General features: G+C 41.3%; 1 protein-coding gene across 4 annotated transcripts in view; it reads right to left on the reverse strand.

Annotated features, from left to right (window-relative positions):
* The window catches only part of LOC147168693 (glutamate receptor 3-like), a 98,443-nt gene that overhangs the window by 64,771 nt on the left and 14,255 nt on the right, over positions 1-19,417 (reverse strand). For all 4 annotated transcript variants that reach the window (XR_015095945.1, XM_086084611.1, XM_086084610.1 and 1 more), the window contains exon 3: positions 1,247-1,486. Coding sequence is in view for 3 of the 4 variants with exons in the window: in XM_086084611.1 (XP_085940737.1) it covers positions 1,247-1,486 (240 nt within the window). In the remaining variant the exon portion in view is untranslated. The remainder of the gene's footprint in view (positions 1-1,246; positions 1,487-19,417) is intronic.

A 19,417-nucleotide genomic window follows, 5' to 3' on the forward strand; every position in this document is an offset into this window, starting at 1 on the left:
TGGGTTTGGAGAGCTTCTTCAACCAAGGTGAAGAGGCCAAATGAGACAGAATAAAAGCCTACAAACTCCAAGAAAAAAGAAAGCTGTTTTAAATGACAATATCAGCAGTCCTACTTAACAAAGTGGTTTATATTGCTTACACTCACCAAACCTTCTCTACCTAATAAGTCATGTTTTAACGGTAAAGCGGTTCTTGGCGAAAAACAGGTTGGAATCTGCTGTTTTAGACCAGTGGTTCTCAACCCCGGTCCTCGAGTACCCCTATCCAGCCTGTTTTCCATGTCTCCAACAGCCAACACAGGTGTTTCAAACAATCAGCTAATCAGCAAACGATCCTCAGCTGTTTTGGCTGAAGGAGACATGGAAAACAGGCTGCATAGTGGTACTCGAGGACTGTGGTTGAGAACCACTGTTTTAGACCGTCACTCAATTTAAGGTCTATATGCCATAAATCAACAACAATGATACATATCAAAATCATTTTCTGTTTCTGTAAAAGGGAAGACACCAATATGTGGAAAAAAAAGTTTGATATGAAAAGTGGAGTCAATCAACCAAGTACTTACTGTAATTCCGGTGTTAAATGCACTAGCTGTGTCAATCTTTGATTATTTTAGCAATTAGCATGGTTTCCCCTTTCGTTAGAATAATACGGTACTTGTCAGAAAGGTATCTTATTTGCTGCCAGGGAGGCAATGAATTACGACTTAGGAGCAACTCCGTTAACGTCTTTCGGCGCACTAGTAGCCAGCCGAAGCTCATTGCTAGCTAGCTACTGTAGCAAAAGTAGCCCAGACCTTCCCTCGCCTTCCAACGACCTGCGATAGGTGATTTGAGCCCAGCAAAGCTTTTTGGGTCCTTGGCGGTTCTTCTTCTTCTTCTACTTTCTTTTCGCGGTTGTTTCTCAGTTTTGCTATTCAATGTGCCAATGAAAATTTTGCCTTGCAAACTGCATCTTAGAGAAAATCTAGTGAGCTGTTGAATTCTGTTTAAAGTTGCTCATTCCTCTTCAAAATGGGAAGACGTCTAAAGAAAGAGTTCGTATTAAAGTCCAAGATGCTGGCTGGTGTCCTTGTTTTTTTTATGACACATTGTCTAATAGATTTGTTAAGCAGTGTATGTCGCCAAGCTGTAAAAGTCAAATGTCAAGGGTACAACAGCAGTATCTTTGAGGGAACGACCACAGTGACAAAGACGTTTTTTTGTTTCGTTTTTTGTGACTGCATATTTCACGGCAGTCTCTTACCTCGGTCTGTGTCGTAGAGGTAGACAAACTTCTGCCACTTGTAGTGTGAGATCAGACTTAGGACTGCCCCTCGGAGCGCGGGACGCATCTGGATGACGAACTGCACCTCGTTGTCGGTGGGGTAACTGGGTGTGACGAAGGAGGTGTGCAGAGCGCCGCAGAATGACGTCAAGGTGTTCATGGACTTTTTGTCGTAGAATCCGAAGATGGCGTACACTCCACGGGAGAACTGGGAGCAAACTGCAAGAGAGCCAAGAGGTGCCGGGTCATGGGGGGGTTAAGGCTTGTGTCAGCAAAATAAGCGTATGCACATTTAAAAACTTTCCCCTCATCACTTCAGGCACTAAACGATCGATTGGGTCGTTTGAACCTCTGCTAATAGCCAATTAAAGCTTGATGTGACTCCTACAGCCCCTCAATACACTTGATCAGCCTTGATGGCATATCCTGGATAATTTACATTAACATATCGTGCTCTTAATATAGGCCGAGCCTTTCTGCTTAGATTCTTCTGCTTTTTCTTTAATATCTTGCATATGAATTGTGTATTACTTGTGCAAAAGATTTTTCTTCTATGGTTAAAAAAATGGTATAAATTACACACAAAAATGATGTAAAATCATTTTGGGATTATAAAATGTATCTTTATTTCCTGATTAACTCATTCACTCCCAGCTATTTTGACTGAAGCAACCCCCTACGCTCCCGCCTGTTATACTGGATTTTGACTGATTTTGCAAGGCCCACAAAATATTGTGTGCTATTGCTATAAAAACATGGAACCTACCAAAAGAAAGGTTAGAGTATTTTCTTTCATCAGGAAAAAAAAATATATATATATTTTTTCAAACAAATCTCGTACACACAGAAGCGTTTCAAGACTTGCGTGTGTCCAAAAGAAGACGCTGAGGACGTTTAACGGCTGCAATGTATATGCAAAGTCTAGAATGGCGCTGTAGCGCAGCCACAGGGAGTTAACGGAAAGAGTAGAAGAATAATCAGCGAAGAAGCCGAACACTTTTTTTTCTAACTTTATTGCAATCTACAGAACAAACATGGCTTTGCATGTATCGAAACAACATGAAAAAGGCGAAACACAGGAGAAGTTACAATGGCGGGTGATTCAAGTACAACGTTGTTGAACGTGAAAATAAAGAAGCAAAATATTTTGCTGCAAAAGCACAAGCAAGCTAAGGAGGCTGCGCAAAACGACTACGACACGGCTATCCGCCATTGTTGTTGACGACGGTTCGCGCGGAGTACCGCGAGAATTGGAGCATACGCCATCTCTGGAGGAGTATCCTGCGTATGGTACGGGATGCATTTTGAAAATTTTCCACTCTGGAGCCCGGTTTCAAAAGTGATCGGTTTCAAGCTCCCAAACCGCGCCGTCATGTGGCCGAACGGCCGGAACGGTAAGAAACTTGCGAGGATACATTGAAACTGGCTTTCGTGTGGACGGGGCCTTAAACTGTGATATCAACTAAAAACACACAGTGGCAGTCAAAGGGAAGAAACCCCGCTGCCTCATCTCCAACAAACTCCCCGCAGCCCCCTGCCACGCGTTTCTTCCTGCAGCCTTCCACGAAAGTCTTCTTTTGCCTCGAGTGAGAGCACAATTGCGTATCGTTAATAACCTCGCGTGCCGCATTCGCGGCAGCATTTGATCTGTTTTCGCTGTAACAAAACCCAGAACTCCTTCAGGGGGTTGAACATGTGAGCATGAACATGGCGACACAACCACATTTGTCTGCACATTCATCATGCACTCCAGTGGGTGATGAATGCGCACCACTAACAGACAGAGAAGTTTCCATTTCGTGTGAAAGCTCGTCCTACAGGTGTGCTTTCCGAGCCTTTCAACAACTGCTGCTCGCTTACTCTGATTTACTCTCAAGTGCTCCCACCGGGTAATGAAGCATCCCTAGCAGCTGTAAACACTTTGAATATTTCACTACAATGGTCGGATGTTGGGAAGGATCGTTACATCGTGTCACGTTAAACGGCTGTGTTAAACATCGGTGCCTGATTTTGCCGCAGTTATCCGTTCAAGGTGCACATGAAATGGCATTCGGTCTAAAAATGGCTTCTTTGGCTGAGATGAGTCAGCATGAACTGAAATCAGCAGCAGTTTGTGTTTTCTAGCTGCATTTAGTCAGGGGTAGGGTTGCTTGATTATGGAACAAATAATAATCACGATTATTTTGGCAATAATTAAAATCACGATTATGCAAACAATTATGTATTTTGGGGTACAAAACAAGAAAATGTTTACACATTTAAAAATATTAACACCAATTTAAAAAATATATAAAAACACTATAATTATGTAAGTTCCTTTAGGACCAAACACAATTTGGTTATTTATATATGTTGGCAAAAAACTTGAAGTTGGAGTGCAGCATGAGCACTGTGCAGTAGGACGATCATTTATTTTTGGTACAAAACAAGAAAATGTGTAAAGTAAACGTAAAAAAACAAATACAAAATATTAAGACAAATCAAATTCCTTGAAACACTGTAATTATGCAAGTAAAACAACATTTATTAAATTAGTTATTTTAAAATTAAAAAAAAGGGCAAACATTTAAACAACTCAAAAATTAGTATTAATAATCTTAATTTTACAATTATGCTGATTTTGTAATTGTGGAGTGTAATTATTGAAATTGTAATTGAATTTGGATTAATTGCACAGCCCTAATAAGGGGTATTCAATTAATCGAATTCAATTCAAAATTGCAATCAGGGTTTCTACATCTTGAAGCAAGTTAAATGAAACACTTTTTAATTAGATTTGAAATTAAATTTAAGACCAACTTAAATAAATGAATGAATTAAAAAAAAAGTGAAATAATATAATAATAAAATAATGTTATATTTTATTGTAGTACATATGAATTCATTGTTGTTTGTTTAAAAAAAACATGTGAAGAGCCCCTTGGGAAAAAAAAATCACATAATAAATCGCAATTGGAATATTGAGGAGAACAAAAAACTGCAATTATATCATTTTTCAAAATGATTCAGCCCTAACTGCAGTCAAAACACAAACACCTCTTTGAATGACTTCCTGCAGGTAAGCGTTGTTGTGCCTCAGGAGAACATGACAGAGCTCACATATTGAGCGCTTTAGCGCAATTACTTGTGAATGAGAGGTCTGGTTAGTGGTAGGATTTGCCTCATCCTCTCTAATTCCCTTCCCCGGCTAACTGTCCCGTTGCAGACACCTCACCCGAGGTGCGGCACCTTCAGCAACACCCGCATACTGTAAGCGAATCAACAGACGGACAGCAGTATTGTCACAAAGAGCTGCTGTTATCTTCTACACTGAATGGAAGCCAACAAGTTTCCTCTGCTCCCTCTTAATTAATTTGGGCCAGTTCTGACGCAGAACCTGTCCTAAGGGACTGGGTCTGGCGCCATCTTTTGCCCCCAATCCAACTGTCCTCTGCTTATGAGGTTGAGCTTTGAGCGAGGCTGATCTTCAATAACAGATACTGTGTGATATGGCACTGTACTCTCTTTGCAGTGTGACAGTCTGATTGTCGTGGAAAGGTTTGTGATTCCATGAGCAATAGCGTGGTGAACAATGTTCAGAGGCGTGCTCACACTGGCAAGTTTTTAAGGGACTGAGAAATGAGCTCTTCCTTTACAGGGGCACACACTGCAGACAGTTGCACTGCTCACATTTACAGTAGTCGGATCCTAAAAGACCGCCTACCGTTTCTAACGATACTATGAACGAGTTCAGAAAAATGATGGACACAAAATTCTTCGTCATGGTTTTTTATGCAAGACCACACAAAAGGCTTTGATGCAGCTTCTGACATGAAGCGGTGGCTTAAAGCAATGGTAGTTATTACAAAAAACGGCCAGCAGGTGGCACCAAAGTATAAGAGATAAGCCAAGGCCATGTTGCAACAAGCTATTTTTGAAAGTGTTTTCACCAGGAATGTGAATATTGATGAAACTTAGCTATATTCTAAATTGCTGCCAAACGGAAACAGATACTAATATACTTTTTAATTCCCGATGAAAGAAGAGACTTTAATGTTTCTTTTGGTAGTTTCCATGTTTTTATAGCAATAGAACACAATAGTCTGTGGGCCTTGCAAAATCCGTCAAAATACAGTAAAACAGCCAGGAGCAAAGGGGGTTGCTTCAGTGAAAATGGCTGGGAGTGAATGAGTTAATCAGGAAATAAAGATACATTTTATAATCCCAAAATGATTCTACATCATTTTTGTGTGTAATTTATACCATTTTTTTAACCATAGAAGAAAAATCTCTTGCACAAGTAATACACAATTCATATGCAAGATATTAAAGAAAAAGCAGAAGAATCTAAGCAGAAAGGCTAGGCCCGTATGCACACCTGCTTTCTGTTACACCTCGTCCACCTAAACACCATTTGCGACATATAGCAAAAGAAGCATTCACCGCTGCTATAAATAGACTTCAAGCACTGTTAGTGTAGCACTACATACAACTAATGGAAGCTGTGTTATTGATTTTCAATGAAGCTGGCGTGTGCAGAAACCTTTTGTGTTCTTACTCTTACCCACTAACAAGCTCCGCCACACGCTGGGGCTTCACGGGCGTCGGCATCCCGCAGACGGCATTAAAAGTAACTTCGGAGCGACCTCGAGGGAGTCGAGCTTTGCTGTTGATCATTAAGCCTTAAGCAGTGTACCATCTTGTCAGTAAGGAAAAATGACCATTACTTTAGCCAGGCAGCTTTAACCAAACACTAGCATAAAGAGCAAGAGAGATCATTATGTAAATTGTAAACAAGCGGCAGGTTCTCTTCGCCCTTTTGGAGACAAACAAAAGGCTGCGATATTACTGTAATGAATAGTCAGGTGTGAGGAACAAGCTCGCGATTGCACATAACCACCTGTTGTGTCAACTCAAGCACACTTGTCATTCTCCGACAGCAACATGCTAAATATCTAAACGATGCATTTGTGCCATTGATGTTATCCATGGAAATTCAAAATCACCTAAACGTAGTCATGCACTCACTAGAAAGTAACAGTAGAAACTACCCCTTGACCTACCTATAAATCTATACGTCCTTATTTGAGTGAGATGTAGCCAATCTCAGGTGACTTTAGATGAGAGGCGGAGTACACAACAATCTATGGACAATTAAGACTTTTTTTAATTTTATTTTATTTTATTGTATTTTTATTATTTTTCATATAATATTGTGAGTTTTCACACATTATCGTGTGCTTTTTTTATATCGCCGACCTTCCCACCATATTGTGAATAATGATCGTATCATGAGGTTCATATCGTGATATTTATCGTATCGTTACATCCCTAATGTCCTATCGATGGCAGCCTTCATTGCAATAACATTTATTTTGAAAGGACATCTAATGAGGGTTGTTTTCTTAAGCCAATCACTGGGTAGCTGTGGACTTTGATTAGATTGGGTTACTTTGGTACCCATGGGTAGGTAAAACGGTTGAAATGTGGATTGTGGTGGTAGAAAAGATTAATCTGGGCACCATTTATGACAGTTTGAAGTCAATTTAATCCTGCAATTTTTGAAAATGTTGGTGGCAGCTGGATGGCTCGGTGGGTAAGACCTCTTTGATTCCGGTCAGGGCGGATGGCCAATGAAAATGGGTGGCTTGCATCAGATGGGAAAACTGCGCCAGACATATCATGTGACAGGAGAAACTCACTTTTTAATCACAGCTGTACTGATAACCTGGTAACCTATTTCTTGGCAGATTTCATTTTGAATATTTTTTTACCCCTTGTTTGATCAAAATGTTGGGTCAAATCCTCAACCCAATGTGCTGGCTATAAATAACCGGCATTTTTCCCACCCAATTTGGGCTACTTTTGACTCAGCAATTTTAAGAGTGCAGTGACAAGTAATTGACTTGTCCTTGGTGGAGTAAAAATGTGTTTGGTGTGATGAAAAGCCATTGCGAAATTTCTTCTTCAAACTGCCTCTTGTCAAAATCAAATTGAATGTAAAAATCCGTGCTGGTTGGTCACAAGAACGTTGCACGATTGATCCTTGACGCCAAAATTACTTTCTATTCCGACTTCCTCAGAATTCATAGTTCACAATTCTTCAGAGCTCTACTGTTTTTAATTGATCAATATGTGATTTTTAAATTTGAAACAAGCAGCGACATTTTCCTTCACACTATTACGCCCGTGCAGACTGTTTCTATTTCTTAGTGGGGAAGCAGAGCTTACTACTGATTTCCTTTATTAATAATGAGGAAAATATGCAACAAGGCAATAAGCCGTTACATATTTGCCCACCAGGGAGAGATTTGAAGTTTGCTGTAAAATGAAAAGTTCACTGAAGCACCACTTGCTGCTAAATAACTGGAGTAAGCCTCAAGTCATTGGAGTGAGTTGAACATTAGTTCTTACATATGGAAATTCCAGGCCGGCTGGAGCCAAAGGGGGGCGTAAAACTGTATTTATGTGTTTGTCTCCACAAAGTCCTGAACTTTCCATCGCCTCTTTCTCCTCACCTTTATCCTGACCTCTCCTTTTGTTGCCCGTCTTTTGCCTCAGCCATCTGCTCCTGCCCTGCAGCAAACCATCTCTTCAAGTGTGCCACTCTTTCTCTCTCTCTCGTTCTCCACCTGAGTGCCTCTCGCGCATCCCTTCTCACTTAGTCCCCCTCCATAATATCAGTCTACTGCATCAGCGAAGTAGACTGGTACTGGACTCCTGGAAAAAAAATAATAATGCAGCGTGCACACTCAGAGGAGAGAGTGGCTGCTCTTGCATGAAGCTCATCCCTCATGGTGATTAAATAAAAATGAATACGGGTTGCCCGTTGAGGGAAAACACAAAAGGCCGGAGCTGTCCCCGCAGCTCGGAAGAAATCACAGACTGTTTAGTCTAATCCGATGATTCCTCGAGTGTCACCTTGAATTTCAATAATAGCAAATTACTCAGACAAGCGTGTGCGTGAATGACGTCAGGGCGAAAGCCTGTGTGGGGACGTAATGATCTAACAATGCAAAGATAAGTCATTTTCTTGCCCGTTCCTTCAAAAGGGAAGGCAAGCCAGAAATGTTCTTGACAATAATGTGTTCCAAGCAAACCCCACTAGTTTAAAAACAGTATTCTGATTAATATTGTAGTTGTGGAATATGAATTAAGCAGCAAAATCTACCGTTATTTCATCCATCTTAGCCACTTGCAATGATATCACAGTTGCTTGGGTAACGACCAATTACGACTCAGCTTGCGAACATCACATGGCTAAACTCAGAAAACACGTGAGCCGTGATTGGTCGTTATCTAATGCTGCCTTTGAGGAAGGTTGGAAGTCGGACTTATCCCAGTTGAATTTTCCCAGTTCTGACCTGAAAGCGTTTGTGCCGAAAATGGCAAATAGTGATGATTTATTTGTATTTTTTTGGTTCTCAAAACACATTTTAACTTCCAGCAAACTTGCCTGCTCGCAATTTTGCTTCATTTATTGTTTTAATCATATTTCATAAGCATTCCATACAGTTCGGTAGTTCACCGTATAATTTCATGCAGGGAGATTGCGGCATACTGTCACGTATGGTGTGTTACGTGAAGTTATGTCGAATATTCATGAATGAAGAAAGCTATCTAGTTTTATACTCGAGTAAATTGTGTTTATCATTTACCTTCTGTGTTTCCTAAGGGATCGCCATTGTAGAGTGACGTCACATTGTAGTCGGTCGGTGAAGTCGGGTTACTTTTTATTCCCCAGACTTCGCAAGTGGGATTTCCGAGTTCAAGGGGGCGTTCCCGTACACACTTCCTGGTTTGAAGTCCTAAAAGTGCGACTTCCCACTTTCCCCAAATGCAGCATAAACCCTGAGCAACCGTGATGTCATTTTCAGTTGAAAGGAAGTGGCAAAATGGCCACCCCCTTGCGATAGATAAAAACATGTCACGGTTGTGGCGGAGGTTGTGGACCCAAATGGAATGGAAACGATGCACAAGACAGGGATGGAAGTAAACATAAAATATTTATTTAAAACAAGACAAAGGGGATGAGATGGCAGCAGTGACCTGACTGGACTCAACGGGACTGGACTGGACGTAGCTTGATTTGGCTGAATGTGGACAACTTGGCTGTAGACGACTTGACTGTGGCGACGAAGTGGTTGTGGCTGTGGTTTGTTGAGATGACACTCAACAAACGCTACGTAACGCCAACAGTTGGCAACAATGCACCCACGCAGACTGAACAAAAACAGCAGACTGTATACACTCACACTGGTTGACACAACACAACACACCTGGGTGAGGGCACTGATTGGTCCACACATGGGAAAGCGAAGACACACGCAGGTGGAGGTGGTTGCACATGACGAGACAAGGAACACATAACAAAACACTGATCGCACAAAGACAACAAGAACACCCAAAATCAAACAAAACCCAAAGAACCGAAACATAACAAAACAGCTGCTATTGCTGCTTAATTCATATTTGACAAACTAAATATTAATGAGAATTTAGAGGCGCATACAACATTTTTGAGTTGACTTCCCCTAATCTCATTTTCCCTTGCTCCTCGTCTTGTGTGGCTAACCGCTCTTCCGCGTCTTCCTCCCCCTTCGCTGCTGCAGGGAACCAAGCATCCCATCTCCAGTTCACTGGTCAAACACACACAGTTGTGCCGCCCTCATTCCCTTCCATAATCAGGACACACAGTAATGCTACAGGGATGTTACATTTCTGATGCATCACTTGAGATGACTGGCCTGCTGGAATGCTAGCTCGGATGGCTACGCGCTATCCTGCAGGCACTTTGGGCTAGTTCAAGAAAGACAAATCTTTCTTATACTGTATTTAGACCACGGTAACCTTTTTTTTTTTTTTTGCAGTGCCAAGGGGATAAGGGCGGAGGACACTAAATGTCAAAGATGATTGTATCTTTTTAGCTTATTTCTTTTTCATAAACGGCACATTATAGCGAACTGTTGTACGCCGCGTTTAGCTTTACCCCCTACTCTTATTCCAACTTTGGGACCTGCCCTGAAGAGGGGATGCTGTCAGAAGCAGATAGCTGCTAAGTGCCCTTGGGGGGTTGCATCAGCTCTCGCCGCGGAGATGTGCAGCGTGCTTCAAAGTGTTAACTCAAATGGCAAAGCCGCCTTGAAACATTAAAGAGAAGATGTCACTCGTCGTGCTGCATCAGCTTCTCATGACGGTCCTTGCATTTTTTTTCTTTCCTATATGTATATTTTATGCATATTCATATTTTCAGAATAAAACTCTCAGTGAACTCGCTTGATAACAGAACTCCCCTGTTTCTCTCATGCTTCCAGGGCAATTGCAATTAAAGACTTGAAAAGAGCTGTTGAAAATGGGTGTTTATCACTGTGGATGTGACAATAATATTTCCTTGAAAGACAACATAGTGTTCATAAAATGTGCAAATGCTCCCAAAGGCTGTTATGAGCATAATACTGCGCTCGCTCCCAACTAATTACCCATCAGGCAAGTGCAACCTCGCACATTTCTGGTTCATCACAAACGGGTGCGAGAAAAAAGTTGAAAACAATTCGTTTGTTAATATTAGTGGTGCAACGGATCACAGAAGTCACGGTTCGGAGCACGGATTTGAGTCACGGATCGTTTTTTGGATCAGAAAAAAAAGAAGAAGAAAAAAAAGATAAATAGTACTTTGTCTTCATTTATTTTGTAATGCGCTTTTTCCCTTGAATTAAAAAAAAATCTATTCAAAATGTCTAATATAGCCGTTTAGGATTCAGGAATACAACTTTTAAGTGCAATATGAGAGACACATTCTTATTTTTACATGGTTCAGGTGTAAAATAACAAGGTAATAATGGCTTAAAGTTGTGCAAAAAGTACACAGCTGTACACTTCATGTATTGTAATTACAAATCACATAACTTAACTCATTCACTCCCAGCCATTTTCACTGAAGCAACTCCCTTCGTAATCTTGTTTTACTAGATTTTGACTGATTTTGCAAGGTCCACAGAATATTCAGTTTCTATTGCTATAAAAAACATGGAACCTATCAAAAAGTTTGTATCTGTTTCCGTTTTGTAGCAATTAGCATTAGAATATAGCAACGTTCATCATTATTCGCAAACCGTGTTGAAAACACTGGGGAAAAGAGCTTGTTGCAACATGGCCCTGGCTGATCTCTTATACTCTGCTGCTACCTGCTGGCCGCGTTTTTGTAATAACTACCGTTGCTTTAAGCGACCTTTTCATGTCAGAAGCTGTGTCAAAGCCTTCTGTATGCTCTAGCATTAAAAAACAAATAAATACATTTTAGGGAATGAAGGACAAAGTATTAAAAACATATTTATACGTTTTTGGGTTTTAATAAGAGTTCTATATATTTTGGGGGAAAATGTTAAAAAGTGAATTAATTGCAGTAGTAGTAACGCTTCTACAAATTTCAACCAATCTTTCAAAAATCTGATCTCTATGTCAAATTAAGAACCCGGCAAAAGGTCAAATGTATCAGTTTGTACAGTATATTTGTACAGTATTATCGTGCTTCACAATCGCTGACTTCATTCGACTATTCTGCCCACCATCGCCTTCCACCTCTGTGGCCCTCCACTTGGCCTCTTGGCGATGGCGTGCTGTACTTGAGAGATCGCCTGGTAAGCATATCCCAAAGGGAATGAGCGCCTCTCAAGTCCATCCTCTTGTGACAGTTATTGTCACCTTCAAGGTCTTACTGTCGCGCATTGTTCGACAAGAGAACAGCAAACAGGACTGAGAGCCGAAAGATTTTTTTTTTAATCCGCATTTTGACGCACCTTGTTTGAGTGACAGACTCATTATGCAGGAGCAAGAGGGCAGAAAGTTTAAGCGAGAACGTCGTTGAAACATGATGGCTATTTCCAAACTTGAGATAACGCCGGCTTTTTGATGGTAGCTGCTAAGAAATCACTTGCGAGAGGGGCTTTGATGCATGCAGAAATTTCATGCCGCGTGCCCTCGACTGCAGCATGTCATCTCCTTAACACATGCAATTAAGGACTATCTGCGAAAGCAGATAAGAGACGCGAACCCTCGGCCATCTCTTCCCCTTAGAGGCTGGCCGATATCAACGAGCAAATAACAATCCCTTCTTGGTTGAGCTCATGCTGTTCACCGTTTGCTGCAATGCAGGGGAGAGAGGAGGAAGAGTGCTCCAGGCCTTGTATCATCCTTAAAAAAAAAACACACACACACACACACACACACACACATCTCGCCTCGCACTTTCAGGGAGATTGCCACGAGAGCACTAGAGAGGGGACAGCTGCTAAACACTGACCCGGTGAGCACGCCTGCGTGCATTTTTTTAAGGAGGATTCACCCGTGTATGAAACACGTAAGGCTTATGATATTCCATAATTGGATTTCCCAGAAAGCTGGTGACAAAGTCTCTCGCACGCCACTAATCCTCCCAATCAACTTTGCGGGCCCAAAGCGTGCTCCTCGTCGCATGATGAATGAGGAAGGCGCAGGCGAGCTCGAACGCGCTGATGGAGGATGAAACCAAGCGTTGCCGTGACGCGACGGGAGCGGGCAGTCATTAAGAGGAGCGGCGACGCGTCCGGCCACACGCGGCCTTATCTGCATCTCTGGAACGAGACGAGTCGCGGGGAGGTCGCGACGAATTCAGCGCGTCAGCTCGAACACAAACGTTTGAATGCTCGCTGTCACTTGCAGTCAGGGCTTCTGTCAAATAATGATCTGCTTTTGCTAAATCAACGGAAACGGATCACGCTAGGTCTTCGTGAAAATTGCCTTTCACCCAGGAAAAATAAAAAGGACTTGAGGCCCCGTCAAATATATGACAGTAATTGTTCAGAAAATAATTCAACTTGACTGGAGGGGGGGGCTGGCCTCGCTCGGGTAAACATTTATGGTGATATTTCATCTATAGAGCCAAGCAGCCGACTTGACTTGTTTTGAATTCAATTGTAAACATCAGGAGAAAATACCTGGCAGCTTGTTCTTGCTCTTACTCGGATGATCCAGGGCCATATTTTCGCATTTTTTCCAATGTCAAAAAGCTGGATTATTTTTCTGTCCATCAACATCAATTCATGTTGTTTTCGCGGCCTACTCCACTCATTGATTTTTATTTTACCTTATTTTTTTAAAAATGTTTGCCCTGCGATTGGCTGGCAACCAGTTCAGGGTGTACCCCGCCTACTGCCCGAAGCCAGCTGGGATAGGCTCCAGCAACCCCCGCAACCCTTGTGAGGACAAGCGGTACAGAAAATGGATGGATGGATGGATTATTTTTTTGCGTATGTTTCCGAGTGGTGCTACTTTCAGAGTCTTGACCATGGCTCCAAAAATAAACATAATATCCTTGCTAAATGCAACTAAAATTGTCTGTTGAAATCTGCATTGATATCCCGACCATAGCATGCAGCTAATTTAGCCTTTTTCGGCATATATTATGTACATCACATTCTCCAAAGCATAAGGCTAATGATGGATGGATAGGACGACGGACAGCGAGCTTTTTTCACAGCAGGTCCATCTGCAGGATTTTGTGGCCCCAAATGGCCCCAACGAAAGTGGACTGTCACAAAAAAATACATAATAAATAAGTATGCTCTCATGCCACCACCCTTCAGTCCATCTCAACCAAATGCGGAACCAAAGTTATGTTTACAAAATCATCTACAGATTTAGATGACAGAAAGCAAACTATTGGTTCCAAAGCACTCTAAATTCACTTTTGTACAACAACAGCGGACACAAATGGCATTCAAAATACTGCATGAGGAAACACGAGACATTTTCATTTCTCGTTTACAGATGCTATCGACATCCAGCACTTAATTCCTCTTCTTTGTTGAATGTATTGACCGCAGCATAGTACTTTGTTTACTCTGAACAGGTGTGTCAAATTGTTCACTGATACAAATCTAGTTCTTCAGTATCAAAATGTGTGGATTGGCAGGCAGAGGATTCATCTGCATAACTTTGGTAATTTGTGCTTCAAGCAGATTAATTATCATTATATTAATCATTATTATTGTGAATACTGACAATTAATGCAACTGGACAACAGCAGTGAAAATAAGAATCTTAAACATGAGTTTCCCAAAAGTGCTAAGGTGTTGTTTCCGGTTGGACAAAAGGCCAAAAGACATAAAATTTATGTAATCTATGCGGACTGGGCCGCCGTCCTGCTTGCTAAACCACTTTCGGTTTGCCATTTTCTCTTCCGCTCATCTACATGGCAGCGCAGCAAGGACTGCTGAATTTCCATATTTCTGTGGCGGTGCAAAACACGTGAGCACAATGATTCCTGACTTGTTATTTCTGTCCTGGGGGATTTTAGATTGGTGTTTCCTCCGTGAGAAACCAAGGGGGCTGTCACACGGGGTCTGCATGAGTGGGCGATCATCAGCCACTTGCTTTCACTTTCAAGTTAGCCTTTGCCACCGGCTTTGCTTATCTAACGATATGTCAAGATATCCTATGGGGGGAAATGGAAACGGTCACTGATTAATTTGCATGGGGAGGCTTGATTACAGCCGGGGTGGAGTGTAAGGACGGCCGACTCTCCTATCTTGTTAACATTCTGTGAAGGACAATTGACAAAATCAAAGAGGACGGCAGATGGAACCAGTTGTTTAACCTTGAAGACGTCACTTGGAGAAAAATAAATCTTCACGGCCTCAATCCAATCCAATGCCACTTTTCATCTTATTAGCACCCTTGCTGAGACAGTACCCTGTGCCTGAATGATAAAAGTGAATGTATAAAGAGAGAGAGAGAGAGAGTGAAAACAGAGGATGGCGACTAAGCTGTAATCTATTTCAAGGGACCAAGTCAGTCAAAGCCTTCAATAAAAGCTCACTCTTCAGCAAATTTTACACCCCCAAAAAAGTGTGAGCTGCACTTAAGGCCCGCCGCATATCGACTGGCGAGGCTGAACGTTACTGAAGTGGTCCACCTCGTAAAAAAAAAAATAAAAAAAAATAAAAAAAATCAGTTGGGGTTTGCTGCCATATATTCCTGATCAGGACGCGTATCCTCTGCTGAAAAAAAAAAAGGTACGGTACAAAAATGGTGTACTGGTCGTTTGGGGACCAATGCTGTACTGTATTATCTGTTTTAATCTTTGTCGAACCACAAAAAAAATGGTACGATTGTCAAGAAGAAGTGGATTGCCATATAGAAAGGAGTGAGTGCGGAGTGATTGCATGTTATAGCTGACATGTTCACCAGCTGTTAAATTTTTGTTTCAGTTGTCATGTTTCGGTTCTGTGGGGGTTGGCTTTTTGTTTGTTATGGGTGTTCTTGTTATTTTTGTCTGTGGTTCCTGTTTTTTTCCCCTTGTCTCGTTATGTCTTACCACGTCCACCTGTGTGTCTTCCCTTCCCCAGGTGAGTCTCATTAGCGTTGGTGTATTTTGTCTGTTGTGTTTGTCCAGCCGGTGTGGGTGCATTGTCTACATTACGTGTGGAAGTTCGTGTGTCAGGTCTTCGTCACAGCCAAGTCGTCCTGGTCACACCCATTGTCACAGCCAAGTCGTCTTCATCACAGCCAAGCCATTGTCACAGCCAAGTCATAGCCACTCTACAGCAAGTCAAGTCAAGGTAAATCAGGTCCTGTCACGCCATGCTCGTACCATTAATGGTGACCAATCTAGTCACGCTCGTTCCAGTCATGGCGACCATTCTAGTTGCGTCCTGTCCAGACATGGCGACCAGTCTAGTCACGTCCTGTCTAGTCATGGCAACCAGTCACGTCCAGTTGTCTGCTCACCTTTTCCCCTATGTTTCATCAAAGTACCATGCATTGCACTTGATTCCTGTTTCACTGCCTTATTCTCCTGCATTTGGGGCCGCCATTTTAGTTTTCACTTAGTATGCCACATGTGATTCATATTTGACCACAAATATCATTATGTATTGACTGAATTTTACGGAATAAATAACTCTTTGGTAGGCTGCGGAATAAGCTGTGATGCACTTTTACGCCTGTGCCTATATATAGCATAAAATTATGATTTTATTTATAACACAGCAGGGGGGAAGATTGGTAGCATTAGAGTCATGGCAGGGTGGTGGCGTGTGGACAAGAAGCATCAATAAAACAGAAATATGGCATGAATAGGCCTAAGTAAATCAGTAGGATTTCCAAAATAACTGTAAAAAAAAAAAATCACTATTCAGAAAAAAAAATCAATTCTGCTGACTTATGTATGGTCAACTTATTGGTAATCATCGCCAAGGCCTTCTAGTAGCGCAAACATGCTGTAAATTGTTCCTTTAAACTCCTGTGTCACTACGAAACATGTTTGCAGCGACGATCATTTCATCATTTATTGCAGTGATTAAATAAAGCCATGTAATAACCATTTAGAGTTCCAAGTCAAGCACTTAAATAAAATACAGATTATCCCCTTCAGGTTTGCTGTGATATGAAGTCAATAATTGAATGCGGCAATCAGCTGCAATGTTAAAAACATTAACGAGTTTTGTGTGAAATGGGAAATAAGGGTGATAAATTCTCCACTTAAGATGATGATGCCAGAGTTCAATTGTAAATGATATCATCATAAGTGTCAACATCACAAAACTGCCATGACATAAGAAAAAAAGAGAAAATGTAGAAATTGTCTCTCTTTTTTCACCTTCCTCATGATGGACCATTTTGATATCACATTCATTTTCATCCTCTTGAGTGGCTAAAAGTAATTAGTATTAAAGCATCATAACTTAAATTGCTCCATAACTGCAAGATGACCGAATTGCGTCCAAGCTGATTAAATGTCCGTGTTGCCCGCAAATGGTCAAGGAGTAAAAGGGGTGTCATTACGTCTCCATATGCTGTTGAGGTGCAGACCAACATAAGCGGCAAACAAACCCCTAACACGGTGTGAAATTTACCCTGACTTTCACAACCTTTGAGACTTATTTTCAAACTCATGCTCGGTCGTGCATCGAGTGCCTAATGGGAATGGCAGCACTGCAATAGGCAGGAGCAGATATATGTTGTTTAAAGAAGTAAGCCGGGTGCTGTGCCCTTCATGGTTCTTGCGCAGTGGAGTGAGGAAAGAAAAACGCATGCCGGTATTCATTGTTGAGGCACAAGGTGAAAGGTTTGTTCGTTGAGGAACCACAAATCAGTCGATTACCTTTGTACATATTTTTGCATTCAGGCTAAAGCTTGTCAATAATAGTCAGTCCAGATAAAGTTTCACAAAATAAGAAAAATGGCCGACTTGACCAGCTGTCAAGCTGTAGAGCATGTTTACATTATTGTTGTAATCTGCATTTTAGTTTGTGTGATTTCCTACTGATGCACCTTCAGTTTTGCCATAGTTACCCTGAAAAATTAACTTATTTTGTGGATTACTTGATTTTAAAAGTAATTTAGTTACTTCACCGATTACTTGCTTTTAAAAGTAACTTTGTGATTTCCTACTGATGTACCTTCAGTTTTGCCATAATTACTCTAAAAAAGTAACTATTTATGGATTACTTAATTTAAAACGTAACTTAGATACTTTACCATTAAATGAGGTACACATTGGAGTAATGCGGCGTTTACCAGGCCAATGTCAATTCTGATATTGGGGATAGAGAAAAACTTCTGATACCTGATTAATAGGCAGATTATAAAAAAATAATAATTAAAAAAAACATTTAATGAATAAATTACCTTATTTTTTGGTCCCTTAACACTCAAACAAGGATATGAATTACAGGTAGATCATCTGCCTTTTTTACAAGACTTTGTCCTTCAGTATTTGTTTATTTGTTTAAGTTAAAAAAAAACTAAAAAAAAACATGAATTTAGCTTTACCTTTAGGCCATAAAGATATGCAGCAAAACATTATTATTCACAGTCTTCTATTCCATTGTTTTATTTGCCATTAAGTGATGATTTTGGGACCCAGTCACGGACGGTGTGTGGTGGTTCATTCATCAGATTTTGGTGCTTATTAGTTCCAGTTATGAATGTGAGTGTGAATGGTTGTCGCAATGCAGTGTGAATGGGGTTTAGTACGCCTTTCCCTCAAAGTTAGCTGGGACAGTTATAAGCTGTTCTAGAATATGGATTGATGGATGGATTTTGGGACCCTTTTTAATATAGCCAAATACATACTTAACTGAACCATACCGCCTGGCAGAAATAGAGCTAAAATGAGCCGCTAGTACACGAAATAAGATGTTGAGAACATTTATGAAGTGATAGATGAATCCTCATTTTATATTCACTCTCATTTACCTCACTAATGTCATTGCACACTGTCTGTTTAGTATTGCAATTATCAATGCAGTTGAGCAGATGGAAATTTAATGAGACTTTTTGAAATATTCGCAGGAGCATCTCAAGGATATGTGTTATCCAAATTGTTTATTACAGACAATTAACAAGAAAAACCTGTCCAGCATGATTCCATCCTACACGGGCGCAATCACTTAAACTTATTGCAACACTTGAGTTTGTCATTAATGATCTGCTTTTCCTCGCAATGGTGAAATTCATGTTGTGGACCTTCAGTAGGACATGTGCCGGGAGCTGCTGTAAACTCAATTTAGAAACTTGTGCACATTCACCAACATAGCAGCTGGTCACTTCCCGTCCCCATCCACTCTCTTCCATCGCCTCCTTGTGACACACAACTAAGCCACTGAAGTGTCGCATGTCTTTTTTTTCATCATATTCTAACACCGTCAGGCCGTATCTGAGCGACGCTTTCCGCCGGGGACTCGCGAATGGATTCACTCCAAACAGCCCTTTCATTCTGCAGCTGCGAAGGATTAGAACTCTGTCATGAGCCCAGATAAACTTGCCTTCCTGATTTGTATTTGCATGACACCAGAAACAAAAGCCATGACACCGGCATAATGCAAGGATGAAGAAGGATATTAGGAGCTGCGCCGGCGAGTAGCCAACGGTTGATGATAGAACACTTGAATATTTCATCAGACAGTGGCTGGACTCGCGTACGAGGTCCGCGGGCCCGGCAGCAACCGCCCACAGGTTTTACGTAGCCATGTGTGAAATGGCAACAGCACTCTGCGACTTAATCATTGAAGGGAAAAAACAGAGGAGGGTCATGGTTGAGCGAGCACATCATGTTCACTTAATTCTCACTCATGGGGATAGTGAGCACCGAGGACAGAGAATTGCGGTAAGAAGCGTGTAAAGCAAAAA

The sequence above is a fragment of the Leptonotus elevatus genome, chromosome 9 (genome assembly GCF_054856555.1).
Source record: "Leptonotus elevatus isolate MCC_2025b chromosome 9, RoL_Lele_1.0, whole genome shotgun sequence".
Taxonomy (NCBI): Eukaryota; Metazoa; Chordata; class Actinopteri; order Syngnathiformes; family Syngnathidae; genus Leptonotus; species Leptonotus elevatus.